At 46.4% G+C, this 25,904-nt stretch overlaps 1 protein-coding gene across 1 annotated transcript in view; it reads right to left on the bottom strand.

Annotated features, from left to right (window-relative positions):
* The window catches only part of Adamts17 (ADAM metallopeptidase with thrombospondin type 1 motif 17), a 141,165-nt gene that overhangs the window by 68,832 nt on the left and 46,429 nt on the right, over positions 1-25,904 (bottom strand). Inside the window, exon 8 of the mRNA XM_048369046.1 lies at positions 12,961-13,066. Within this exon, the coding sequence (XP_048225003.1) occupies positions 12,961-13,066 (106 nt within the window). The remainder of the gene's footprint in view (positions 1-12,960; positions 13,067-25,904) is intronic.

Here is a 25,904-nt window from a genome sequence, read left to right on the forward strand (position 1 = left end):
CTAGTAGTTCTGACAGGAAGTCCACAATAACCTTGAGGATTATGGGTCACAGGCACAGCCCTTTTTGCTGTTTTTCAGATAAGCTCTTACAGATTTCCCTGGGCTGGCCTCGGACTGTTATCCTCCCATCTCCACCTCCTGGGATTACAGGTATGTACGACTACTCCTGGACAAAATAGTGATGTGAAGCACTCCGGGGAAGAAATCCAAAAGAATGGTTTCAGAAAGGCTCAGCTTCTGGGTTCTAAGCTGGAACCTTGGAGGTAATCTTCAGAGACTATTTAGAGGGTTCTCCATCTATAGAAAAATCCTTTCTCCTGGTACAGCCTCAAGTAATGAAGGACTCAATAGTTAAATGTAGTGTAAATAACACTTTATGTGTTACCAGATTTGCCCAACTGGACACAGCTTTGTCTTACTTTCAGAAATGGTTAAATTCCTTTGGAGACCTAATGGTAGCCTTCCTGCCCACCCACCCCTGCATCCCTGAAGTCCTCTAAAACCTCTTTCCCCACTTGGCCAAACAACTGGGTCAAGATTGCAGACGGCTCAGACCTGAGGCGGTCGGGGAGACCTCTTCAAAACCAGGCCACAATCCTATGGAGAAGTAATACACCAACTAATTGTTCTAACTTCACAATTTGACAAGCCACCTCTGTCTCCCTGGCTGGAAGCGCCTGAGCAGCTACTACATGGGTTTTTCCAAACAAGGATGTTGTTTGGGTAAAAAGAAACACACACACACACACACACACACACACACACACACACACACACACACACACGGAGACAGCCAAGCACAAACAACAGTCTTACCATAGATGCAAGAAAGTTACACTTGGGAACACTTCCACATTTTCTTTGGTGGTCAGATAGGTTACAAAATGGAAGGAACTCCCTCTCCTGCACTATCAGCCTCGTGGCTAAGACTCCAGGCCCCCCAAAAGTGTCACAGGATGGTACCCAAAGTTAGAAAAGTTGATAGCATTACCAACAACTCAACCTTCCTCCCTTAGGCAGAACCGCCAGGAGTGTGAGACATTCAGTGAGCTCTTGCCTCTGCCAGCCCTCGGAGGAGGACCTCCTAAAGGAATGTTCCAGTCATCAAGACCAGCCAAAAGTGGGATTCTTAGCTTTCTGGAGTTTGTCTCTAATAGAGATTGTGCTTGATCTGGCTTTTAAAGGTCAATGCTAACAAAGTGCCCCATAAACTCACAGTCTGATGAACTAGCTTTGGCTTGAAAGACATGGTACTTGAGGTTTATATAAACTACTGTTTCCGTTATTTTTAGTTTAAATTAAAGATTACCTGACTGAAAAATTCCATGTTATTTTAGGTTCACGTCCCAGGATATCTATTATTTCTGGCAACATTCTAGTTAACAAAACCACAAGGCATTAAGTCCACAGAGTAATTTTTAACTCTAAATAAATGTGGGGCCGAGGGCACCAATGGGCATTCCATCCCATCTGCTAGCCAATATCAAACACAATAATGGCTTAATGGTCTTGAGTTTGTATCTTTGAACAACATGCTGCTTCTGTATTTGTATTGGAAAAACCCAAGCATGCTCTAGAGGAAGTTCTAAAGGGACTCTCATGATATTCCAACTCTCTTAACTTCATCCTAGACCTTGAAGGCTGCAGGAAATGGCTATGGGCTATACTCAAGATCTACAGCTGCCATGTTGAAAAGTTCAATTTACTTGACTCTGAGTCTATATCTCGGGAGCTCTGGGATTCTGATGGGAAGCATAGGAGTCAGGACACAGCTCCACCCAAAGGAGTCCTAGCTGGCTCTTCTACGAGAAAGTTTGGGGTTGCACAAAGAACCCAAAGAAATGGTTCCAAAAAGAGAGACCCCTTTATGGGAAGGTGGGATCTGGCTTCCACTCTTCATCTGGGGAGCTAATTTAACAGATGTTATTGATACTCATAGTTCCTTCTACAAACCATCAGACTGGTCTGTATAGATGTTGTCAATGAACATAATAATAATGTGACATTTTCACACACGCCTACAGTATATCTTAATCAAATTCACCCCCTTTGTGACTTATGGTTAGAAGCCAGCCAGGGCATCTAACCTCCCATCTTTTTTAAACCATTTTAATGAGTTTCATTATTCTAATTATTTTTATTTTAATACATATATACCACGCCAGATCCTTGTGTGTATGTGTGTGTGTGTACCCACATGGGGTCTTAAATTCAGGGTCTAGACACTATCCCTTAGCTTTTTTTCTCAATGCTCTCCACTACTTAAGCCATAGCTCTATTTCCAGCTCTTTTTTTTTCTTCTGGTTAATTGAAGAATCTCAGAGACTTTCCTGCCCAAGTTGGCTTTGAATCATCATCGTCATATCTTAGCATCCTGAGTAGCTAGGATTATAGGCATAAGCCACCAACACACAGCTTAGATCATTTTTAATTGCATCTAGTCTTAGCAGCCAACAGTCTTAAGCAGATGATATCTAACAAGCTTTGCACTCACAAACAACAGTAACTGCTATATTTCTCAGGGAGAGTAGTCGTCTCAGCCAGTAGAATGGGCTGTGACAATCATTAATCAGTAGCCAAAAATAATTGTACAATAGAGATCCAAATATTAAGGCGTATAAGGGGAAAAACATCCCCCTTCCCATCACCAGTCCTGCCAGGGCCAGTCCATCCAATGGCTACTGGAATCCACAGCCCCTGGGTTTCCTCTGCCTTCAAAGGCCATTGTGGATGAGGGGGTTAGCTGTCCTGCAGGAGGGGCTACAGCTGAGAGAGAACCTGCTGCTTCCCAAAGTTCAAAGACCCCTCAGGAACATCAAAGGGCACAGGATGCTCCGGGCAGTAGAAATCTTAAAGATGGGCTGCTTCCTGCTCCTAATGAGCATTGCCTACTTCTTTCCCCTAAAAGCACACATCAGGAGGGGTTTTATTGCCTAATTATTTAGACTCTGTCTCTTCCATCTTGCCAGGGGTGCTATGGAAGGGGTGGAGATGGGAGTGCCTAACCCACCCTCCTCCTGGGTGCAGGAAGAAACCCTGTATGCCTCCAAAACAGTCAGCAGCCCAGTGGCCTTTTGCCACAGGGAGCTCCTTCCCACTCCAAAGCCCCACGTAAGTCCCTGCCCCGCTAAAGCAGCTCGCCCAGCCCAGTCTTTCTTGTCTGCAACTCTCAGAGCCTCCCCTGAAGACAAGACTTGTCATTCTTCCTCATCACACGTACTTCCACATTTCAGAACTTCCCAACTGCCGGGTGTGGTGCTAACCACATAAGAGGGGCTGATGCACGTCTGCAAATTGATGGAACTCATGGACCAACAAAATCAAAGCAGCCTGACTATAGGACTATTCAAGAACTTCTCTCGGAAGGTTTTACCTCCATGGAGGATGGTCTCCTTATGTTCTTTAGGTGCCCAAGTGTACCTGCAAGCAACATCTGAAGCCAGCAGCCACATCTACTAGCAACAATTCCAATGGCGACTCTGGCAGGGCATTGAGACTCAAACGTGTATGTCCTACAAATGCAACTTAAAATTAGGGTGATCTGACAGAGCTTCAAAGGCAAATTCTAGAACTGCAACACCAAGGATCAATTTCTATAAGGTTCTGATTTTTCAAATATGGTTAAATGGTGGGGATCTTCTAGAATGTTCTCAGAAGCACTGAAGCCTGGCTCTCATGACCAGAGTTTCTAACAGCTCCATTCTACCACAAGCTCTAGCCGCAATATCCCTCCACACCACAGAGTTCCAACAGCAAGGGGGGTCAAGAGACCATGGGCTGACACCTCTGAGAGGGTAACCCCAAACATGCCTTTCTTTCTTTATGAAGTTGATTATCTCAGGCACTTTGTCACAGTAAAGAAAAGCTGACTAACCCAGTAGCCAGTCTGTTGCAGGGTGAGGAGGGATACAATCAGGACTGGTTGAGAAGGTAGGCTGAAGCTGAATGTGTTGAAATCTTTCTCACATTCCCATTTAATCTTCTCTCCTTTTGCCCATAAAGCCCAGGGAAAAATCCAAGTTGATAGCCAGCTGCAAGAATTCTCACCAAGATTTTAGCCAGGCAACCCAAGATTTACAACAATGACTTCTTGGTCAAGATCCAGTATCTGACCCCTTTCTTTCTGCTAAGATTCTGAAATTTTGGGAGTGAGACCGGGGAGAGTGTAGTGGCAGCTGATTCTGGATGCACGAGGCCCAAATATTTCACCCACACAGTCCACTCTGATAGTGAATAATAGTCTAAGGAACAAATTTCAGGAGTAATCATCACCCAGTTGCCAAATAACTAGATATAGTTCATGTATTTAGAATCCAATGTGATGATGCATTATACAGAGAGTTCATTTTGGTAGGTACATCATGGATGGAGTATGTTTACATGGCCCTCAATAGCTATCCACCACTAGGCAATATAATCATATGTAACCAACTCATATGTATGGTTTCTGGTGGGCAATGGTTTGTAAGACTCAGTCTAAAGTTACCTGGGATTTAATAAATTCATTTTCCTAACACCAAGGAGTTGCTAGTTGCTATTTGTGTATGTGTGAGGTATGTGAGGTGCTTTGGCGCTGTCCCTTAGCTTTTTTATTCAGGACTGTACTCTACCACTTGAACCACAACTGCATTTCTAGCTTTTGCTGGATAATTGAAGAGTCTCATGGACTTTCTGGCCCAGGCTGACTTCAAACCAGGATCCTCAGATTTTAGCGTAAGTAGCCAGGATTACAGGTATGAGACATTGGCACCTAGCCAGAAGTTGCTTTTGAATTTCAATGTAGCAGTCTTTGGGGGCTTTGTTATTGGTATTTTTTTCTCTGTGTCTCTATCATTCTTTCTCTACCCCTCAGGCTCTTTCTAAAATAATACTTTTTATCTTTACCAAAAAAAAAAAATCCCAAATGAAACTTTACTTCCTGTAGTATAAATGACAGCTTCTCGCAATAATCACTACTGCTTAACTGACATTCAATTTACAGGATAAAAATATATTCTTTTGGCCAACTTAATGGTTGTGTACACAGCTTGTCCTCAAGCCTGCTCCGAATTTTGGCTCAAAGCAACTAACTATCGTGTTCTGAGTATGGAATGTGGTTTTAGGTCGAGCCAAGTCTTGCATAAGCGATAATTGATATTTTTACAAGCAGCAACTTTGTAGTTGATAATAGGTTCTTAAAACAGGAAGAGAGGCCCTGCACACAAAATCTCAACAGAGATATGAAAGGTGTTCCAGACAAAAAGCCTCTGAGGGTCGATAAATGGTGGTTCCATTTACATACCTTCCAGAATGTGCTGCCCCCGGAAGAATGAAGCAGAGGAGAGGGGTCCCATTCTCTGTAGTTCCCCCTCCCAGCATCTTTCCATCTTTCTATTCTCCCAGGCCTTGTAGCCCAGCTCCTACAGGTCTCCAGTTCTTTTCCAGAGTAAAACAGGGATATAAGTTAGCAAGGGCACAGGGCTGTTCCTGCTTTCAATACTTGTTGATAGACAAGGTAAGTACCAAGTTTGGCAAACTTGACAGAGCATATTCATTGATCCAAAACCAGAGCTGTCAACTGAGTGGCTTGGCCTTAGGTGTGTGCCTATGGATTTCCCTCTCCCCTCTCCCTGCAAGGCCAAAAGAGTCTCTTTCCATTGCTGGCAGGACACAAGCAAGGTCTCACTGAACTAAAGGAACGATGCATCTACCAGTGCTATGCTTCTCCGTCCCCAATCTTCAGATCTTCAAAAGAATCCTAAGTCTTCAAAGAAAAGAGAGCCATCACTTGGATTCTTAATGCTTAACAGAAACTGAGGCATGGAGCAGTGGTAAACCTGCGAGGGAATGTGTGCTGGGCATGAGAAGACTCTACATTTTGGCTTGGTCACCTCTGTCCATTTGTCACTTGGTTCTTTTTTATTTTAAATTGTTATTGTCAAGGTGATGTCCAGAGGGATTACAGTTAAAGAATTGTTTCTTTTTGGACAATGTCACCCCTTCCCTGCTCTCTCCCAGTTTTTCCCTCCTGTCCCCACCCACAAGTTGTATAGTTCATTTTCAACATAGGGTCTAATGAATATCATTGCTGCATTTGTTCACCCTTTGTCCCACTATTTCTATACTCCCTTCTGACCTCCCAAAGACAGATAAATGCAAAAGCAGGATAAAAAGGAAATGTTTTGGAAACAAAACTAGCAACAAACAAAGAAAATAATCCCCTTTGTTTCCACATCCTGGAGTTCATTTTGATAAATATTCTTTTGTATGGTCAGGAAAGTTCATGAGACTCTGATCTTCAATTAATCACCAAAAAGCCAGAACTGGAGCTGTGGCTCAAGTGGTAGAGCACCATCCTTGACAGAAAAAACTCAAGGACAATGCTCAGGCCCTGAATTCAAGCCCTAGTACTGGCACACACAGACACACACAGACACACACACACACACACACACACACACAGCCAATACTAACACTACTGAAACATTAGGATAAAGATAAGTTAAAATCATACCTTACTGCATTTAGCCACTTGCCCAAGTAGTTAAAACTTTTGCATGCTCCAAATTTTTAAACATTATTCCCCCTCCCATATTTGTGGATCTCATATACTCCAACTCCCCATCCCTATCATGACTAAAGTGTTCAATCAAGCGGTGATTTCTGTGAGCAGACAGGAAGCAACTCTTCCAGGAAGATACTTCTCCATTAATTAGCATCCATTGAGTAAATTTGTTCCTAACAGTTAAAAATTCATTTACCTGCAGTAGTGCTCAGACTATTTAGAGTATTTCAGAAAGCTTGGGAAATTTTACGCTCTTTGTCTTTGCACAATTCTTGGCTGATTTCTAAAACTGCCTCTTATTTCAAAGAGGTCACAAATTGTGTTGGATGAGCCATTCTGGAATTGTGCCTACAAGCAATATTAATAGTGTAAGCCTTGTCTCATTTCCCTTTTGTAAGATGGCCTTGGCTCATTTTCAGAGTTCGACACTCTGCTTTTCTTCATTGCTGCTTCACAAGAACCCACATGGTCTGACACCATCATCTGGAAGGAGTTTTTTGTGTTGTTATTCTTTTTTTTCAATCTGAGCTGAGAGCCTGATTCAGTGGCAACAACTAGTCGACCTGTTATCTAGATCTTGGGTTGCATTTCATGCAAGGCACATGGCACAACTGGGCCGCATAAAAATGGTAGGAATTGAGGGGCAGTTGAGGTCATGATGGCATGCACGTGACAAAGTAGAGGGTCAATAAAGCATTATGCCTTAAATTATAAGGGCACGGGCTGGCACTTCAAAGTACTGTTGGGGATTCATCTTGGCCTTAAGGGGGGAAGGGCGAGGAGAGCGCTCCTGAGATGCCGCCCTTCCCCCAGCCCTGGGGCAGTGTGGAAGTGAGCTACACCTATCTCCTTCTGGGTCCCGAACCAGAAGGGGCAGCTTTGAGACCATTCCCCACCTTGCGCCAGCGAGCACACAGGGCAGTACTATGGGAAGTGACGTTAGCCCATGAGGGAGGTCCTTGGGAGCTGCTCTTGGACCAACAAGCTCAATCCTCCTCATCACTACTATATTACTGTGAGCCCCTCCCGAATAAACCGGATTGCTCTCCGAAGCGTCTCCGAGATCCGCGTACGCCTGGCTTTCTTCACCGGTAAGGAGGGAGGTAAAGCGATCTCGTACGGCCGCGTGCACCTGAGGTCTTTCCTGAGCCCCCCACTCCACCCTGGCCTTACCTGCGGGTCGGGTGACCGGGGAGAGGGTGAGAAAGGGAGCGATTGGAGTAGAGCAGAGCCTGAACCCCCGCGCCAGGGGAGGCGACCCGAGCCCAGCAAGTACAATGTGCTCTTGATATCCAAAAGGTATCTAAAAATACCCTTTACAAATCTCCAAGTTTGAAAATATGAACTCTGAGGCCTCTTGAACTTTCTTTTCACTTTAGTAAGCAGCCCCCATGGCTTCCTTTCCTAATTCCCCTTGTACAAGGGACTATATATGTATATATTTATACCTATAAATATACATAGATATTTATATATAAATATACATATATTTATATATTCACATTGCAGTGCTTGAGATATGCACAAGGCCCACTGAAGATGAGTGTCAGGCAGTTCAGGCTCCAGCTCCAAAAGAGGACCAACTTCTGTGATTCACGTGAGATCCTCAGACCTCAGTCTCCTGAGTAGCTAGGATTGCAGGCATGAGCCTGGCTATTCCTCAGGATTACTTTTGTGATGGTAGGCCTTGTGAGATGACTGTGAACTGAGGATGAGGCTGGGGGGGGGTGGTGGGGAGGGAGAGGAGAACCTGTTGGAAAATCCTATGCCAGAACCAGATCAAACAAATGCACCCTTGCTGAGAGAAGGCATTCCTTCTCTGTCCCTCTACTCAAGGCCAGTTCTTGAATAGACCCAACTGCCCTAAATCCAGCTGGAACAAAAGCACACTCCTTCTGCCCCAAGATTCCTAACCAGTTGTGACATTACCAGAAATTCTCTCTGTACAGTACTTTCCCCATAAGTCTTGCCCACAAGATAGTTGGGGAAGAATGGCCACTACCCGACCAGCTGGCAGGCTACTTACATGCCTACAACTGTCCTATATTGCTCCGGCATTCTGCAGATGGCTCATTCTTAACACAAATCACAGACAAACATTTCCATGCTTCACACATCTGGATTACAACTTGCCTTCCTTCCTGTTCTGGGACTGAGACAATTCCTTTTCATTTGAACTGTGTCGACTTCAGTTAAGAGAACATTCTCCCTTCTTACCACTCCTCCTCCTCCCTCTGCTGCAGACGCTCATCTTTCCCCTGCCCACAAGCCTTGCTTTCCAGAGATCAGATCCCTTCCTGTTCTGAGCTGCATGCCAGGCACGTGTGTCCTCAGGCACATGGTCATCTCGACATCCCATGTCCTCACCTCACCTTTCCCCAGCTCACTGAGCCAAGCAGCAAGCCACAGCAGCCCCTCCCAGGCTTCCCCACAACCTACAGCAGGAGCTGAAGTCCCTCCAGTGGCTGTCTACAGCCAAGCTGTGGTCTCTACTCCCACCAGGGTAGAGCATCCCAAAATGTCAATCTCATCAGACCCAAGGGCAGCTGTTCATAGGGATCCATATACAAAGCATGTTAGGTAAGAAACAAGAGCTTAGGTGCAGAGGCACACACCCAGCCATTAGAAACAGAAGGACCTAAAAAACAATCATATCAAGTAAATTGTCAGGCCCAGACAGATAAAGGATGCATGTTGTCCTTCACATGTAGAACCTAGAATTTATCAATATATAAGCAAGAACTTCAAGGTGGTATTCAAGTGTACATAGCGTATTAACCAAAATATGGTAGGTTCGGGGGGTCGGGGGAGAACTCAGTGTAATCCCTTAGAGCTTTTTTTTTTTTTTCTTTTTTTGGCCAGTCCTGGGTGTTGGACTCAGGGCCTGAGCACTGTCCCTGGCTTCTTTCTGCTCAAGGCTAGCACTCTGCCATTTGAGCCACAGCGCCACTTCTGGCCATTTTCTGTATATGTGGTGCTCGGGAATTGAACCCAGGGCTTCATGTATAGGAGGCAAGCACTCTTGCCACTAGGCCATATCCCCAGCCCGGTGTAATCCCTTAGAAAGACCAACAAAATAAACACCAGGAAATGGGTACTCAAATGGGGCCGGGGGAGGGGGAAGGGGGCATGGAGGGGGAAGGTGAGCCCAAAGGGAAAAGAGTAGATTAATGAAGAGAGGAAGGGGGAAATGTAGTCATAAAATTGAATCCATTTCCTACAAAATTAAGAAAACAGAGGGAGAGGTAAGGGTTGGGAGAGAATGATGAAAAGGGGTGACATGGATCAAGATGCACTGTATTCACAAATTGCTTTGTTGAAGGGCAACTCCTTTGTACAATTACTTAAAGATTATCTTTGTTTAAAATAAAAAAGGATGTTTCTTATAAGAACTGACACCAAGGGACCAATACACCTGTGGCAACTTTCTTTTTTTTTTTTTTGGCCAGTCCTGGGCCTTGGACTCAGGGCCTGAGCACTGTCCCTGGCTTCTTCCCGCTCAAGGCTAGCACTCTGCCACTTGAGCCACAGCGCCACTTCTGGCCATTTTCTATATATGTGGTGCTGGGGAATCGAACCCAGGCTTCGTGTATAGGAGGCAAGCGCTCTTGCCACTAGGCCATATTCCCAGTCCCCTGTGGCAACTTTCTTAAGGTACGTTAAGAGTTGAATGGTGCTGCTCTCTCTACGACAAAACATAACCGATTTACAGGTCTTTTTTTTTTTTTTTAATCTATAAAGCAGTTTGGCCCTTGGCATTGCTGAGGCTGTAGGTCTTGTCTTTTTCGAGCAGAACATGTAGACTGCCTGAGCAGGGGTGAGCAGCAGAGAGGGCCCTGTGGATAAGAGGACATGGCTTCAAACTTTGGAATGAGTTCCCAGCGTTTGCTATTATTCAGAGACAACAGACTTCCTAGGACAAACTGCAACTGCCAGACTAGGAACAGGGCCAAACGCTGGCAGGATTTATTGGCTCGGATTAACAATAAGGTGTTTATGTAGATAATTAGGGCTCCGTAATAAGCTAGAAAGAGCCCTCCAGGAAATTCTACACAGACGGTAGGTGGAGGGTACTAAGGTATGACTGAATCTACCCATCAGAACCACACCATCATACAGGCCATGGGGAGAAAACAGTCTTGGTGTTCTTCAGGCCTTAAGAAGGAAAGACCTCCACACGGTGCGTGGATGTGCCCGCAGGCATGTGCTACGGCGCTGCGTGCTGCAGACTGTCCTTTACATCACCACAGCACAAATCGTCTCACTTAACTGGACTCTTCAAAGATCCAGAAAATCCTGGATGTGGGTGAAGTTTTTGACAGCTCTGCATTCTTCCTCCCATTAGGGAGTTGATTGGTCAGCAACTGTGATTATCTGGTTGGGTCCTGTGATAATCAGAAGATGCCCGCCAAAATCATTGTCCTTTATGCCTTTTTTTAAAAAAAGTAACTGTCTGGGGGGCTGGGGATATAGCCTAGTGGCAAGAGTGCCTGCCTCGGATACACGAGGCCCTAGGTTCGATTCCCCAGCACCACATATACAGAAAACGGCCAGAAGCGGCGCTGTGGCTCAAGTGGCAGAGTGCTAGCTTGAGCAGGAAGAAGCCAGGGACCGTGCTCAGGCCCTGAGTCCAAGGCCCAGGACTGGCAAAAAAAAAAAAAAAAAAAAAAAGTAACTGTCTGGTACCAATTTTGTTGAATCAATGCAGAGTTATTAATATAAATGCGATGATATTTAATTTTAAAAAAGAGTATGAGGGGCTGGGGATATAGCCTAGTGGCAAGAGTGCCTGCCTCGGATACACGAGGCCCTAGGTTCGATTCCCCAGCACCACATATACAGAAAACGGCCAGAAGCGGCGCTGTGGCTCAAGTGGCAGAGTGCTAGCCTTGAGCGGGAAGAAGCCAGGGACAGTGCTCCGGCCCTGAGTCCAAGGCCCAGGACTGGCCAAAAAAAAAAAAAAAAGAGTATGAAGCCAGGTGCCAGTGGCTCAAGCCTGTAATCCTAGCTACTCAGGAGGCTGAGATCTAAATATGGATGTTCAAAGCCTGCCTGGGCAGGAAAGTGCATGAGATGCTTATCTCCAATTAACCACCAAAATTCCAGCCATGAAGGTGTGGCCCAAGTGGTGGAGCCCTGACCTTGAGAGAAATGAACCAAGGGACAGGACCCAGGTCCTGAGTTCAAGCCCCAATACTGACAAAAACAAACAGAAAACAGTATAGAAAAAGTGCTGTCACCAATATTTTGTAAATAGTGTCAAGATTAAACAACAGGGGCACTGACAGACAACTGCTCCTGTCCCTTTGCTGATGCTAGACCAATTTCTCCACATAACATCCACACAGAATTGAGTTTCCTCTCTGTACCCATATCACAATACACAACCAGTCTACCAAAAACCCTCTGCTGGGGTGGAACACAACACAGTGTGACCAGACAAACACACTCGAACACAAAGTAAAGCTCATGCTTTCACGTTCCATCCTAGGCATTGGCTTTCCGCTCGCCAAGGCCAAGCCTGAACAGCCAAGGCCCCAGGCATCTTCCTGTGCAGGTCATTAGAAACATTTTATGACCTTTTCCTCAAGAACCAGATTTCCCTTTAATGATGCTCTATATGATACAATATAAATGCTCCCACTGTTTTTTGCATGCTCTTGGCTCCTCAATTTAATTTTTTTAAAGTTCTTACACAGTCATATCACAGTTTTGCCTTCAAAGAAACATAAAACAGACACCCTCTCTGAGAGAAAGAATAAACTTTCAGGCAACAGTTGTAGTCGCTGGCTTTCTGCCCCCTGGGGGGGGGGCTTCCTGCAGGTGACTGAAAACTTGGGTCAGCCCCTCAACCCCTCTGACCCTCGGTTTCCTCCGCTGGAAAGAGAGGAGGCTGCCTCAGTTTCTCTGTAGCACATCTTTGGGCTCTAAGGTTCTTAGGGTTATTTCATCCACGATCAAAGGAAATCACATTTAATTCTCTTAAGACACTGACTCCTGCAACCAAGAAAGTCTGACTTTGAAACTGGCTGAAAAAAAAGAAAACAGAAAGCCAATGGGCCTCAAGACAAATCCGTGATTTGAATGCTATCTGTGCAGTGTACAGAAGGTCATGCTGCCACAGGAAAATAACACACTCAGAAACGTCCTCTTCCCTCCACAGGGCTGGATTGAAAGAATAAACATAAAACACAAACGAGCATGTTAACATTCAAGGCCAGCCTGTGAAGTAACCTCCTGAGACCCCTGCAGGGCTGGTTCTCTGCCTTATTAGTTAGTTAGGCCCTTTATGGCAGAAACAGCAAAAGCTACCAGGCAGCACTGTTACAGAACTTCCAGAATTTAAGTTAAAAAAAAAAAAAAAGTGTGTTCCCAAAGGAATTTAAAGGGGCAGAACAACGGAGTCTGATACTTACTTGTGGCCCAGCTCATGAGCGATGGTAAAGGCCAGATTGAGCCCATTGTCTTCGGCAAGCACACATTTCCTCTTAGAGCTGCACACACCTCCTAAGTAAGCAATTCCTGCAGCAGAGACACAAAACACAGCCTCTTCAGAACAGGGAGGCCCTGATCTCCCTGCCTGTCCACGTGGTTTAGCTCACACACGATCAAGAGAGGATGAAAGTGGGGACAACCTAGGAATAAACTCAACCAAAGAGGCAAAATGAGTGCTCTAATAAAAGCGACAGCCCAGAACCAGCGGCTCACACTGGTAATCCTAGCTACTCAGGAGGCCAAGATCTAAAGATGAGGGTTCAAAGACAGCTTGGGGAGATACATGTATGAGACTGTTATCTCTGATTAATCACCAAAAAGCCAGAAATGGAGGTGTGACTCACGTAAGTAGAGCCAGCTTGGAGTGAAGAAATAAAAAGCTAAGCAAGGATCTGAGTTCAAGGCCCAGGAGTGCCCCCCCCCAAAATAAATAAATACATAAGGCTAGGAGCATAAATCAGCAATGAAGGCCTGGGTTCTATCCCTAGCACAAAAAAAAAAAAGAAAAATTAAACGAATGCAGAATGCTCAGCCACACACAGGGCCTGCCTTTTCCTAACTTTGGGGGCCCCTCTGTGAGGCAGAGGACGGCCCCCAGGCAAGCTCAGCAGGGAGGTGCAGTTCTGGGGCTACCAGTGGGCGACTTGGCTGGCATTCCGTACCATGTGCCAATTTTTACTTGAAAACATGCAATATGCTTAGCCAAGGTTAAGGAATTACCAAAAAAAAAAAAATCAAATGCTATTTATTTTTTATTTTTTGGCGGATATCACAAGGCAGCAATGCAGACTTTGGAAGGAATCCAAGAACAAACCAGAAAGGACGCGATCTGGCTCCTCAGTGCCTTCAAGGTCATCATTCTGGTTTTGTTTAAAAACACTTTGCGGGCTGCTGCTGAAATTCCAGCCAGTGAGAACGTGGAATGCTGCTACATAGCCCCAATGGTATGCACACGTAGTGCGCGCGCGCACGTGCACACACATGCACACACATGCGTGCACACTCAAGACACACACTCACGGTGCCCGCCCAGCCCAGGCCAGACCACAGCATCTCTGGGTCAATGACTCAATTAGAAATGATCAGATGTGCTCGCCGTGGAGGGAGACATAATATTGGCCAGATGTGCTGAGCTTGCTGTCCCGAGTGTGCTCGCCGTGTCTCTGTTGCTGAACCAGCAGACCTGAAATGCCACACAAACATTTCCCCTGGCCCCAGCTGCTCTCTGCATCCAGGGTAGGCAGGCCTGACTTTCCACTCTAATTAGGGAGTAGGCAATGCTCAGGCAAGAGCAAGTACGGAGCCTTCCAATAATCGTATTATAATTTTTCCAAGGTGTGGAGGATTTTTCAAACTAGAAAACGAAGATCAGTTTTATTTATAAGAATTGTTCCTACACAAAGGTGGACGAAGGGCTACTGCTCTCAATGACTGATTCCTATTGTGACAAGCTTGGGTCATAAAACCGAGCAAGGGGAAACATATAAAAGAAAATGGCCCTTGATAATCAAGCATAGAAACAGTGTGAGTTTATGAGCGATGGTGTGAAAATGCTTCAAGGATGCAAAACAAAGTCTGGATAAACTCCCAGGTTATTATATATTAAAAAAAAAGAAAAGTAAGTGCCATGGGGAAATAAATAGTCATTAAGACATGGAGACATTTCAGAAAACAAAGCTTGTTGGAATTCAGTGTTTCATGGAAATGAACAGCGGTCCAGAGTGAGGGCCCTGGAGTCTAGAGGACACTGTGCTATGGTTTGGATCAAAGGCCCACAACTTGAAAGTTGGGAGGTGGTGGGGCCTTAAGAGGGTAGGGCTTCATGGGAGGACTTTAGGTCTTTGGGAGAAAAGACCTTGAAGGGGATTATGAGACTCAGCACTTTTCTCTTTTCGTTCCCTCGCCCTGTGGTCTGTACTTTTGTTTTAACTACTTGTGACCCCAGTCATTACCATGCAGCAGTGGTACCAAAGTCCTAAAAGCAATGGACCTGCAAGAGACCCACAACCAACTTTAGATTAGAACCTCTAAAACTGTGAGCTGAAAGAAACCTTTTCTCTGTAAGTTGATGATCTCAGGTATGTTATAATGAAGGAGTGGTGGCTAACACAGGTCCCATCACCTCAGGAGGGAAAAGGCCCACCAAAGCCCACATTGGCACTCATCAAGAAATGAAGGAAGGGGGCTGGGGATATGGCCTAGTAGTAGCAAGAGTGCTTGCCTCCTATACATGAGGCCCTGGGTTCAATTCCCCAGCACCACATGTGCAGAGAAGGGCCAGAAGTGGCGCTGTGGCTCAAGCGGCAGAGTGCTAGCCTTGAGCAAATAGAAGCCAGGGACAGTGCTCAGACCCTGAATCCAAGCCCCAGGACTGGCCAAAAAAAAAAAAAAAAAGAAATGAAGGAAGGGGCTGGGAATATGGCCTAGTGGCAAGAGTGCTTGCCTCCTACATATGAAGCTCTTGGTTCGATTCCCCAGCACCACATATATGGAAAATGGCCAGAAGGGGTGCTGTGGCTCAGGTGGCAGAGTGCTAGCCTTGAGCAGGAAGAAGCCAGGGACAGTGCTCAGGCCCTGAATCCAAGCCCCAGGACTGGCCAAAAAAAAAAAAAAAAGAAATGAGGAAGACTAGACTCCTCTGTGTTGATTCACTAGAAATGGAGCCTGGGTCACTGGGCCAACTCACACTGATGCTGTGGGAGAGGAAGGGGTCTTCTTATGTATCTGCCAACTCCTACCATCTAGGGCTTCTCACCTCCCACAGTGAGGCTTTCAATGGCTTCCGGCTTCATGACTTAAAATTCTCCAATCATATGTGCGCACGCACATGCTCACACACAAAAAAATCATAGTAGGTCTCACGTAAAAACATTGAAACTGTCGATTCCACATGTTTGCCTAGCTTGTGGGAGCACAGGGGAAGCAGAAAGGCCAATCATAGCTTGTGAGAGCAATGTGTCTGCATGGGCCAGGCTACACGATCTTTCTGTACTGGGTGGCCATTCTTGGTTCCATTTCACAGATGGAGAAACAGGCTCAGCGGCTAGCTACAGAGTTAGTCAGCTCCAAACTATGCTAGAAATATAGGGCCCTCGGCCTCCAGGACCTTCTAATGTAAACCTGGCTCCTCCCTTACCAAAAGCTGGTTGCTAATCAATAAAGATGAATAACCTTTGAGGACTTCACAAGATTTTTTTCCCTAAATCTTAAGTATTCTAATGAAGAAATGTGGATTTGTAGAGTGAAGATTTCTTGTGTTTAAGCCCAAGTGTTTTTAAGTCTAAATATAAGACAACTTGGGGAGGCACAAGAATACTAACAGTAAATGGCCTCTAAGACACAGGGAATAATTTGAGATCTTTCAATTTTTCTCCTCATTAAGAGATCACATTAAGTTAATTGACTGAATTAATCAAGCTGAAACAATACAATTGCATTTTAACTGAAAATTGAGTGCATTTAATTATATTTCATCTTTTCCAAGGAAACAAATAGCAAAAGTGGAAGACCAAAATAAAAACCAGACTAAAATCCCCTCTGTATTTTTTTTCCCTGGTCCTGGGGCTTGAACTCAGAGTCTAGGTGATATTCCTGAGCCTCTTTGTACTCAAGGCTAACATTCTACCACTTGGACCACAGGGCCACTTCTGGCTTTTTCTGAGTAGTTTGTTAGAGATAAAGAGTCTCACAGACTTTCCTGCCTAGGATGGCTTCAAACTGCAATCCTAGATCTCAGTCTCCTGAGTAGCTAGGATTACAGGCGTGAGCCACTGGCACCCAGTTCCCCTTTAGATTTTTAACTGCAAGTGTATTATAGTTCTTCTGGCAGCAAATGATGCTGGAAGTTCATGGTCAAGCATGTCTTGTGACCTAGACAGATGGCTTACTTCATCTCCCCAGGCAAAGTTGGGAAACAAACACACTTCAGACTCTTGAAACTCTGAAGGTAGAAATAAGGGACTCTAATGAGTTCTTCCCATGATGGGGGAAGTCCATCTAATTCATCTAGAGAAGCAGACCATATCCTTCAGAGACCTAACCCACCATCCCAGCCACCCTACCAATGTCCAGCCTCTCTCTTCTCCGTTCTCATTTTTTCTTTGTAGAAGCATAACTTGGGAGAAAATCGGGCGAAGAGACTTAATTATTTTCTTTTCCAGGAGAAAACGGCACAATGCATAATTCATCAAACTCGGGGTTTACTATTTGATCCTTTCTGGATTTAAGGAATAGACACAACTGTAGAAACCCGAGTTTATCCTGTAAATAAATCAGTGTGTGTAAACACTTTGCAGCTGTTGGCCTTGTTGCCCATTAGTCAGACCTGCCGGGCTCCACCTTTGAGCAGATGGTCAGTTTCCTCCCATCCAACTATTCAAGGTCCCAACACCAACACAGCCACCACTGGGCCATCCTGTTTCCAATCATAAGGGACCCATTGACATCTATTTTGTTTGGTGGTCTCCTGTGACTGAGACTATCTTGCATGGGGGTTTCATGGACAAGCATTTACACAGTTGTAAACTTCAAAAAGCAATACGAGGTATGATATGGGCTTGTTTTATGAACAATGTTTTCTAGTCTAGTATTTGGCAAATGGAGAATAGCGAATTCTTATTATGGTTAGGTAGACTATATATATATTGAATTGTGGGGTGGGAGGAGGATTAAACTCAGGATCTGACACATGGAGAGGTAGAAACTAAAAAGTTGCTGAGGCCACTGAATGAATGAACCCTGAGTTTTTGTTTTTAAGTAAAATACAGGGTTAACCTTTGGTCACGTCTATGTGTGTGTTTTTGTCTAAGGACATGTTATAATTCATTAGCATTGAGCAGCCTTGTGTCCTATGCCTGAGTCAGGAAGCTTGTCCTTCTTTGCTCCCTTCTACACATTTTCCTCAAAGGACATCGCACCACAGTCTGTGCTAAGGAACACAATGCTTGGGTCCACTTGAAATACTGAAGTCATCAAGGAGAAGGCCCAAAAATGTAAAGAACGTGGCACTCCATGCACTGTGAAAAGGGCACTTGTTTATGGTATGGGAGTCGACACAGGAAAGCAGAGGATGGCCTTGTTCAACCTCGGCTGGGAATGCGCCCGTCTGGTGACTCAAATTTTTCATCACTCTGCACATGTCGGTGAGCAACTGCCAAAATGCTCCGAGGATTGATTCTGGAGTTGCAAATACACTTTAGCAAGTAAGCACAAACAGGCACTTGCAGATCGACCCTGTTCTTAAAAAAAGTCCTATGACGGGACAAAATAAAGTTGCAGTCAAGAAAAAAATATCACTTTTCATTTAAGTGTATCTTCTATTCCTAACCCTGTACTATCTAATTCTGTCAATAATTCAGATTCCTCCTCCTTTGCGATGCTGCTTTTGAGGTCAGTAGTTCACAGAGATTGCTACTCCATGATGCCCCAAGGGTTCTGCCCAGGGCTGCCAGAGCCCCACAATGTGTGTGGGAAGGCGCCACTTCTGACACTGCTAAGGAACCCGTAAAGAGTTACCCAGGATGAGATGCGGGAAGCTTTCGGGGTTGATCTGGTCCTTCTGCCTCAGGCTAAGAAGCACGGTGCACCCAAAGACCTGCCTTATCTTTGACTTTCCATCTGACCACAGTGCCTCCATCACCTAGAATACAGCCAGGTGTTCTAAGTCAGGCCCTCAGCTTCAAGGGTGAGCACCGAGTCTTAAAATCAACTGCTCTAATGACCTCAGATCAGACCTGGCCTTTCTGGTGAGTGGATAAATGGAGACCGGAGATGAAGTGCCCTGGTGAGTTCCCACTCCTTACCTTCCCATCCTTCCCTCTTGGTCACCTGTGAGAGCAGAAGGGGCCATTCACCCAGTGTTCATTTTCCACTATTCTCTAAAACCAACATTCCTGAGCACCCTGGCTAGACCAAGGGGAGCGTCTCATGTAAGTTAATGCTTGTGGGCCAGGAAAGAAAGTCCTCACCAAATGCCAACCCTACCAGCCCCCTTGACCTTGGGCCTTCCCAGACTCTAAGGCTGAGGAATCAAGGCCTATTATTTAAGCCTCCTGGTCTGTGATGCTCTGTGAGGGAGTCCTGGTAGATGGACGCATCCAAGAATGTAACCTGGGTGCAAGGAAACAGGTCCACTGAGCTCACTACCCTCGCTTGCTGCGCGGTACCACAACCAGTTAACTCCCTGTGATAACATGGCTGACTACCAAGGAACCCATCTGGAAAGTTCCAGGAGCCTCAGGTTGAACTATGGTTGAGTTGAGGTGCTGATGGCTCTGTGTTTAGCAATCAAACGACACCTCTACCAGCTGCACAGAGTACCAGGCAAGTTATAGCCAGGGATCCCTGTGAAAAGATGGGGCCCTGGGGCTCGGCCCAAAGCAGAACCAAGTCATTCACATCATCGGGCACTTCCATTTTCAGTGGACATATTCCCAGCTACTACGAAAGGTTGTGAAAAGACTCATAAACACTGCCTTGGAGGAAGGAGGCAATTTAAAGACTCTTGTAAAATTAACCTATTACTAGGTCTGAAGAACGAATAGGCTGGCATCACTTCTTCAAAGAATGTCAGGGAAAAGCAACAGTACCCTCGTGAGAGACAACTGGAGGACAGAGAACTCTGGACCCAATCATCAAGGCCTGCTTGGGAACCTGGGAGCTGCCCCTCAGGTGCAGAGTAGGCCTGCAGAAAGGAGACTTTGCTGCTGTTTCTGCTTAGTGAATCTCCAAGAAAATGGGTGGAAGGGGCTTCCCAGCATACAGGGCTCGAGACAAGCCAGGACACACACACACACACACACACACACACACACACACACACTACTGTGTTTTTCCCTTGGACTCACTTGAAGATCACACCTGCATGACATCTGGAGACATAAGGGAGTTGTCACTAGGCGACTCTAGGAAGGGGTTACTTGTAGGGAGGGGCAGGGTCCACAGAGAGAAACTACATGGTTGACATTCTCCTGTTGGACCTGGGATGTGGTCACACAAATGCTTGCCTTATAATGTGAGCCATCACAAGATCAGGCTGTGGCTACTACGGAGAGAGTAAGACCAGAGGGGCATGGAGGGCCTTATCCAGGGGCCTGGATTTTTGTCCTTGTTCTTGAGTTCTGAGTACACATGGGTGGTGTTGGCTTGCAAATATTCACTGAACAGTATGTTTATACTTATTTATTGGTAAATTACACTTCTTAAAAATAGAGATACACATATTCAAAGAAATAGAAGGAGAGGATGGCTCTGGCTTACCAACCTGGAACTAGTCACAGTAACTAGATAATTTCAAAGATCAGGACTGTGTCTTTTCTATTCAGATATCATGGTTTGAGAAAGCCCGGTGGTGTGCATCAGTCAAGGTTTGCTTTCACCTGTGTTACCCCCTCACCTGTATCATGTCTTAGACCCTAGGAGCTGTTTGCATAGTTCTATCATTGCAAGAATGGTTGTAATGGTATCCAGACAGGCTGCAGGTACATCCTTGGAAAGCATCTCTATTTTATATTAATTGTTGTGCTTCAAAGAACGAGTAAAACACAAGACCATGCCTAGAAATACAAGCCAACCTAGCAATGAAAACAAAGAAGTGTTCTCGGATTAATGAAGAAAGCACATTTCTCGCTCGGTATTTAGCCCAGCAAAGCCATTCTCTTGAGGATGGGGAGTGGAGAAAAACTAACATCACAGGGCAAGCACAAGCACCACCAGTCTGTACTTTGTTCTAGGTTCTTCCAGGGGTCCTGCTCTAGGGCTGGGCACAGGCACTCACACCAGGTCCCAGAGCAGCTCTAGGCAGCTCTATAAATCAGGCCCTGACAAGACACTGGAGCCCCACAACTACAGAAGGAAACACACATGGGAAGCCAGCTGCCATTTGGGTATTGACTCAACACCCATGAGCTAAAGTCATCTACCCCTGGTAACCTTTCCTTCTGATGGCCCAGGGAGGGCCTAGAACAATCTCAGCTTATGCTGACAGGAAAAATGACATTCCATTTCACACACACACACACACACACACACACACACACACACACACACACACACACCCTGCTTGCCTCTCAGAACAAATGATGGGGACAACACCCTGAAGTTAGACCAGCAGGAGGAAACTACTGATTTGTAGTTGATCCGATCAGCCGGGGTAAGACACCCAGCCTCTGGGAATTGTGGCTGGTGGCCAGGCAAAAAGAGGATGGCACAGAGTCCCTGGGCCTGCCTTTGGGGTGAGGTCATTAGCCGCTCTGTGCTTACAGACACAGCTCTTTACCACGAGGCTACCTTAGCATCAGGGTTATCCCAGATGGCAGAAATAGCACGCGTGTCAGCGTCTGTCTTTAAAATGTTAAGAAGACAATAAACAAATGCGTTTCGCCTGTTAAGCAATTTCACACATTTCCCCATGGCCTCTATGCTGACGGTGGTCCCCGGACGACCTCCCCAGGGTCGGGCTCCTGTTTACTCTCTGCTGTGGTATTCTGCCAAGACCAGCCAGCCTGGCTGTCTACACTCACCCTAGACTCACCAGTCCAAACCCACACTTCTCGTGGTTTCCTGCCATTGGAAGATCACAAGCTGGCAGCCCTGTTCAATCTCCCTCTCCTTCTGCTTCTCCTCCTTCTCCGGACCGTCTCAGTGATCCTGGGACGCAGCCATTTCCTGCTGCACGCAGACTATGGAATTCCTTTCTCTCCCCTCTGGTCGCAAGCCTAGACCTTTGTCATCACCTCCAGCCAGGATTCCTGGGAAATCTCAGGGGTCACTTTGCTCGTCTCTTTCCTCCTAATCTTAAGTCTCAACAGTATGGCTCCAGCGCCCCCTCCTCTGGATCCTGCAAGGATACAAAAACACCCTTTGTCCTTTCTTCCTGGTACCCAGAGCCCTGGTGATGCCATGCGCCTCACACACCCTTTCACTGTGGCCCAGGCAGCTGAACAAATCCAAGTGTGGAGATGCTAAGCACCTTGAGGCACAGAACAAGCCAGGGGAGGTTAAACGCACCCTCCATTAGTCCCACGAAGGAAGGAATGAACCCTAGCCCCATCAACTCTGCCCTCATAAAACGCCACCCTCTGCTCCTGTAGAGCAGAACAGGAAGAAATAAACAACAGGGAGGAAGATGTTGGTGGAGTCCAGTATATCTCCAACAACATGCGTGCCAGCAAGGCGCCAACGGCTCCCTGGCCTGTAAATCCAGCTACTCAGGAGGCTGAGATCTGGAGTGCTGCCATTCTAAGCCAATCTGGGCAGAAAAGTCTGTGACACTTCCCCTCTAACAGGCAAAAAAGCTGGGCCGGAGGCATGGCTCAAGTGATAGAGTACCGGCCAACCAAGCAAGCTGAGGAAGCTCTGGTATGCCCCCCCACACGCACACGGGCACACGTGCATTCACACACAACCAGAAGCATAAAGGCTATTTTAGGGATGCACTAGGGTTAAGAAGTAGTTGCATCCTGGGAAGTTCAAGACCATGTACCTACCAGGTGACATGCGTTTCCACACCTACCCTGGACCCACAGTGGAGAATGTCAGCAGCCCCGGTGTACATCAACTTGTTCATACACACATACGTGTATGTCCACACTAATGCACACATGCAAGCACACTCGCATGCCATGACCTAGAGGACGCTATTACCGTCCACACGTCATGTGAGATGGGAAGAGGGCAAGTTTCTCCGGTTTGTGCTACAAGGGATCTACCAGCAGATCCTCTTTTCCTCCTTCCTTCTAACCCCCACGATGGTGAAAAACTCTCTGCCTTGGGGGTCAGGTGGCAAACAGGGAAGACAGACACCACCGACACCACCGACACCACCACCACCACCACCACCACCACCACCACCCCCACCCTGCCCTGTCAGCTCCATTGTATTCCAGAGACAGAGAAGTCTGGCAATTATTGGGAAAGACCGGGAAGTTTCCTATTCACACCGAGCTCAACAAGACCTTCACATGGTGTCTTTAACCCATGAAACACTGTAGTATTTGCTATGTAAGTATTCCTTGCAAGACGATTTCTCATTTGCATCCAGTTTGCAAAGTGGTACACACACACACACACACACACACACACACACACACACACACACACACACCCCTACCTTAGAAATGCTAAGCGCAAGAATCCCAGAATACAATCAAGGACATTCCTTTGGAGAAAATGCTCTCCTGACAGTCATGCCAAAACAAAGATTCTGGGGGAAAAATTTCCCCCTTCTGACCTCAAGGGTCACCCAAGCATTCCTCAAAAGGTGATAGCCAGGAATTTTCTGCAGGATGTTCTTTTCTGTGTCAGATCTGGGGCATGGTCTTGAGCGAGGAGGGTCTGTGTGTTACTCTTAATAAGGCAGCAAAGGGAATGCAACAGGGGGAAATGTGCGATTCCTTGGTCAGGTGCAGGCATGTCACTGGGGAAGCACATTTAAGCATTCTAAAGTTTAAACTGGACACTGGGTGTAAAGAAGGCAAAAACAAATGAAAAAATAATAGCTCAGGGACACACATATTTATAGAGATGATTTAAAATTGCAAACGGTCCCTGCAGCTATTACGATTTTTGGACTTCACAACGATGCCTAAGTGATGCACAGCCAGTTGAAACCAAACCCTGAATTTTGATTTTTTTCCCTGGGGTAGCACCGTGTGGGTCCAACGCTCTCTGGTGAAGCTTGGTTTTGGCGATGAGCCACAGCCACGCAGTCAGGAGTGGAAACAACCCGCACACTGCAGTAGACAGCGTGGCTAAGCTATGGTGTTTAGTAGGTGAAGTGTACTCTGTGCTGTTTTGTGTGCTGGCACTGGGGTTTGAAGTCAGGGCTCTCACTTGAATTTTTTTTGCTCACAACTGTGCCACTTGAGCCACACCTCCACTTCTAGCTCTTTTTATGCTGGTTAACTTGAGGATTTGTCTGACTAGCTTGCTTAGGGCTGGTGCCTAACTCTTTCAGCCCTTGAGGATGGCTGAGGAACAAGCAGGTGCCCCCTGAGAGCTTTCGAAATCAACCCTCAGTTCCCACCCTGCATGTCTGCAGCCCTGTCAGCTGGGAGGATGTGTGGGTGCCCACGCTGCACCTCAGCCTCAAGGGTAAGGAGGATGGCGGGGAGGGAGCTTTGATGGGTGTTTGATCTCCCAGCTGCCACCCGGCCATCCACATGTCCAGGTGACTCACTCACACAGAGCCGTCCGCCGCCTGTACTGTCAACACCACATCTGATCCCAGAAAGGAGACCAAGGCCCAGGTAACCACTGAGGCAGTGCCACACCGAGATGTTTCTCAGTAATAAGCCTGGGCATCTGGTTTGGGATCAGTCCTAATACTACACTCGCAGACATGCCAGGTGCTTCTTCCTGCCAGCCTGCTGGGATCAAAGGGACCCGGGCATGTCAGAACTGAAAGGTGTGATAAGAACAAGAGACTTTGTTCTTCCATAAGCCCCAGTGCCCCTGCCCGGAAGGAAATAGATCTGAGCCTCAGTATTAAGCTGGAAGAACACATTCTGGTGACAAGTGCTCCTGGCTTAGCCTCCAAGGTGCACCGTGCGTTGTGTGTGAGCTCAGAGCCACATTGTCTTGCCACTGTCTATACAGGGCTGTAAGCATACACAAATGAGCTCCTCTCCCCAACCCCCATACACACAGACACACACACAGGCGCACACACGTGTGTGCGCGCACACACACACAGTTTGGAAATCCTGAGTGGAAGGTGTTTGCAATGGCTGGGGTGAGGGTGGGGGTCACACTTAGGCATAGCCAGGAATGCCATGTGTCCAGGCATGCTTCCAGGAGAAGCTGTTCTAGCTGGGCACCAATGGCTCACATCTATAACCCTAGCTACTTAGGAAGCTGAGATCTGGGGATCATAGTTCAAACCCAGATTAGGTAGGAACGTTCATGAGACTCATATTACCAATTAACCACCCAAAAGTCCGAAGTGGAGTTCAGCTCAAGTGATAGAATGCCATCCTCGAGTGAAAAGATAAAGCTACGGGGCAGTGCTGTTAATGCCTGACTCAAGGCCCTGTGACTGATGTCTGCTTGTGGGTAGGGCTGGTGTAACCTTTAGCCTTTGATGGTCTCTGAGCAGCAAGCAGATGCTTAAACTCAGGCCAAGGCTCTGAGTTTAAGCCATAGTACCAGCACACACACATACACACACATGTGCAAAAGGAAAAACTATTTCTTCTGCTCCAGATGTCAAAATAGCTACTATTCAAAGACAGTCCTTTTAGGGTGCACATCACCAAGTTGTAAGCATTTACAAATGATGTGGGGACCAGGCATGGATTCCAGAAGCGGGGCGGGAGGCCTGAAATGCTCTTCTAAGTGGAGTCCTTTTGTAACACTCACACCTAGTTGCACAAAACTGCTCTCTGAGATTTCATTCTACAAAGAAATGTCCTCATTTTTTCCTAACAATGGCTCATCCTCCTCCTTGGTGCTTTCCCACCTCCCACTGCTGGTAGAGCTGTGGAAGGGAGCATTTTAATCTTATCCTCGCAGCACCACAAGGAGAGCAGTGGCACAAACCTGAGGATCTCGGCACGTGCCACTTAGCATCAGAGAAGGGAGGCCGGAGGGAAGAATGCAAACTGGACACAATCTAAACAGAGAGCTGCTCTTTGTTCAGTCAATTCTGCCATACCGATCTTTCCAGACAGGTGCTTAGGAAAAGATATTGGTTTCTTTCCCCCCATCACATATTCAAAACTAGTAAGGCAAACGAAAGCAAACATGTTTGTGGCCAGATGCAGCCCCTGCATACCCGGTACCTGGATGGCTCTATGTGGGGTGCATGGCTTCTGTTCTAAGTGCTGTCTCCCTAGCTGGTTCTGAGAGCCTCTTGGGGCAGGAGGGG

The sequence above is a fragment of the Perognathus longimembris genome, chromosome 20 (assembly GCF_023159225.1).
Source record: "Perognathus longimembris pacificus isolate PPM17 chromosome 20, ASM2315922v1, whole genome shotgun sequence".
In the NCBI taxonomy this organism is placed as follows: domain Eukaryota; kingdom Metazoa; phylum Chordata; class Mammalia; order Rodentia; family Heteromyidae; genus Perognathus; species Perognathus longimembris.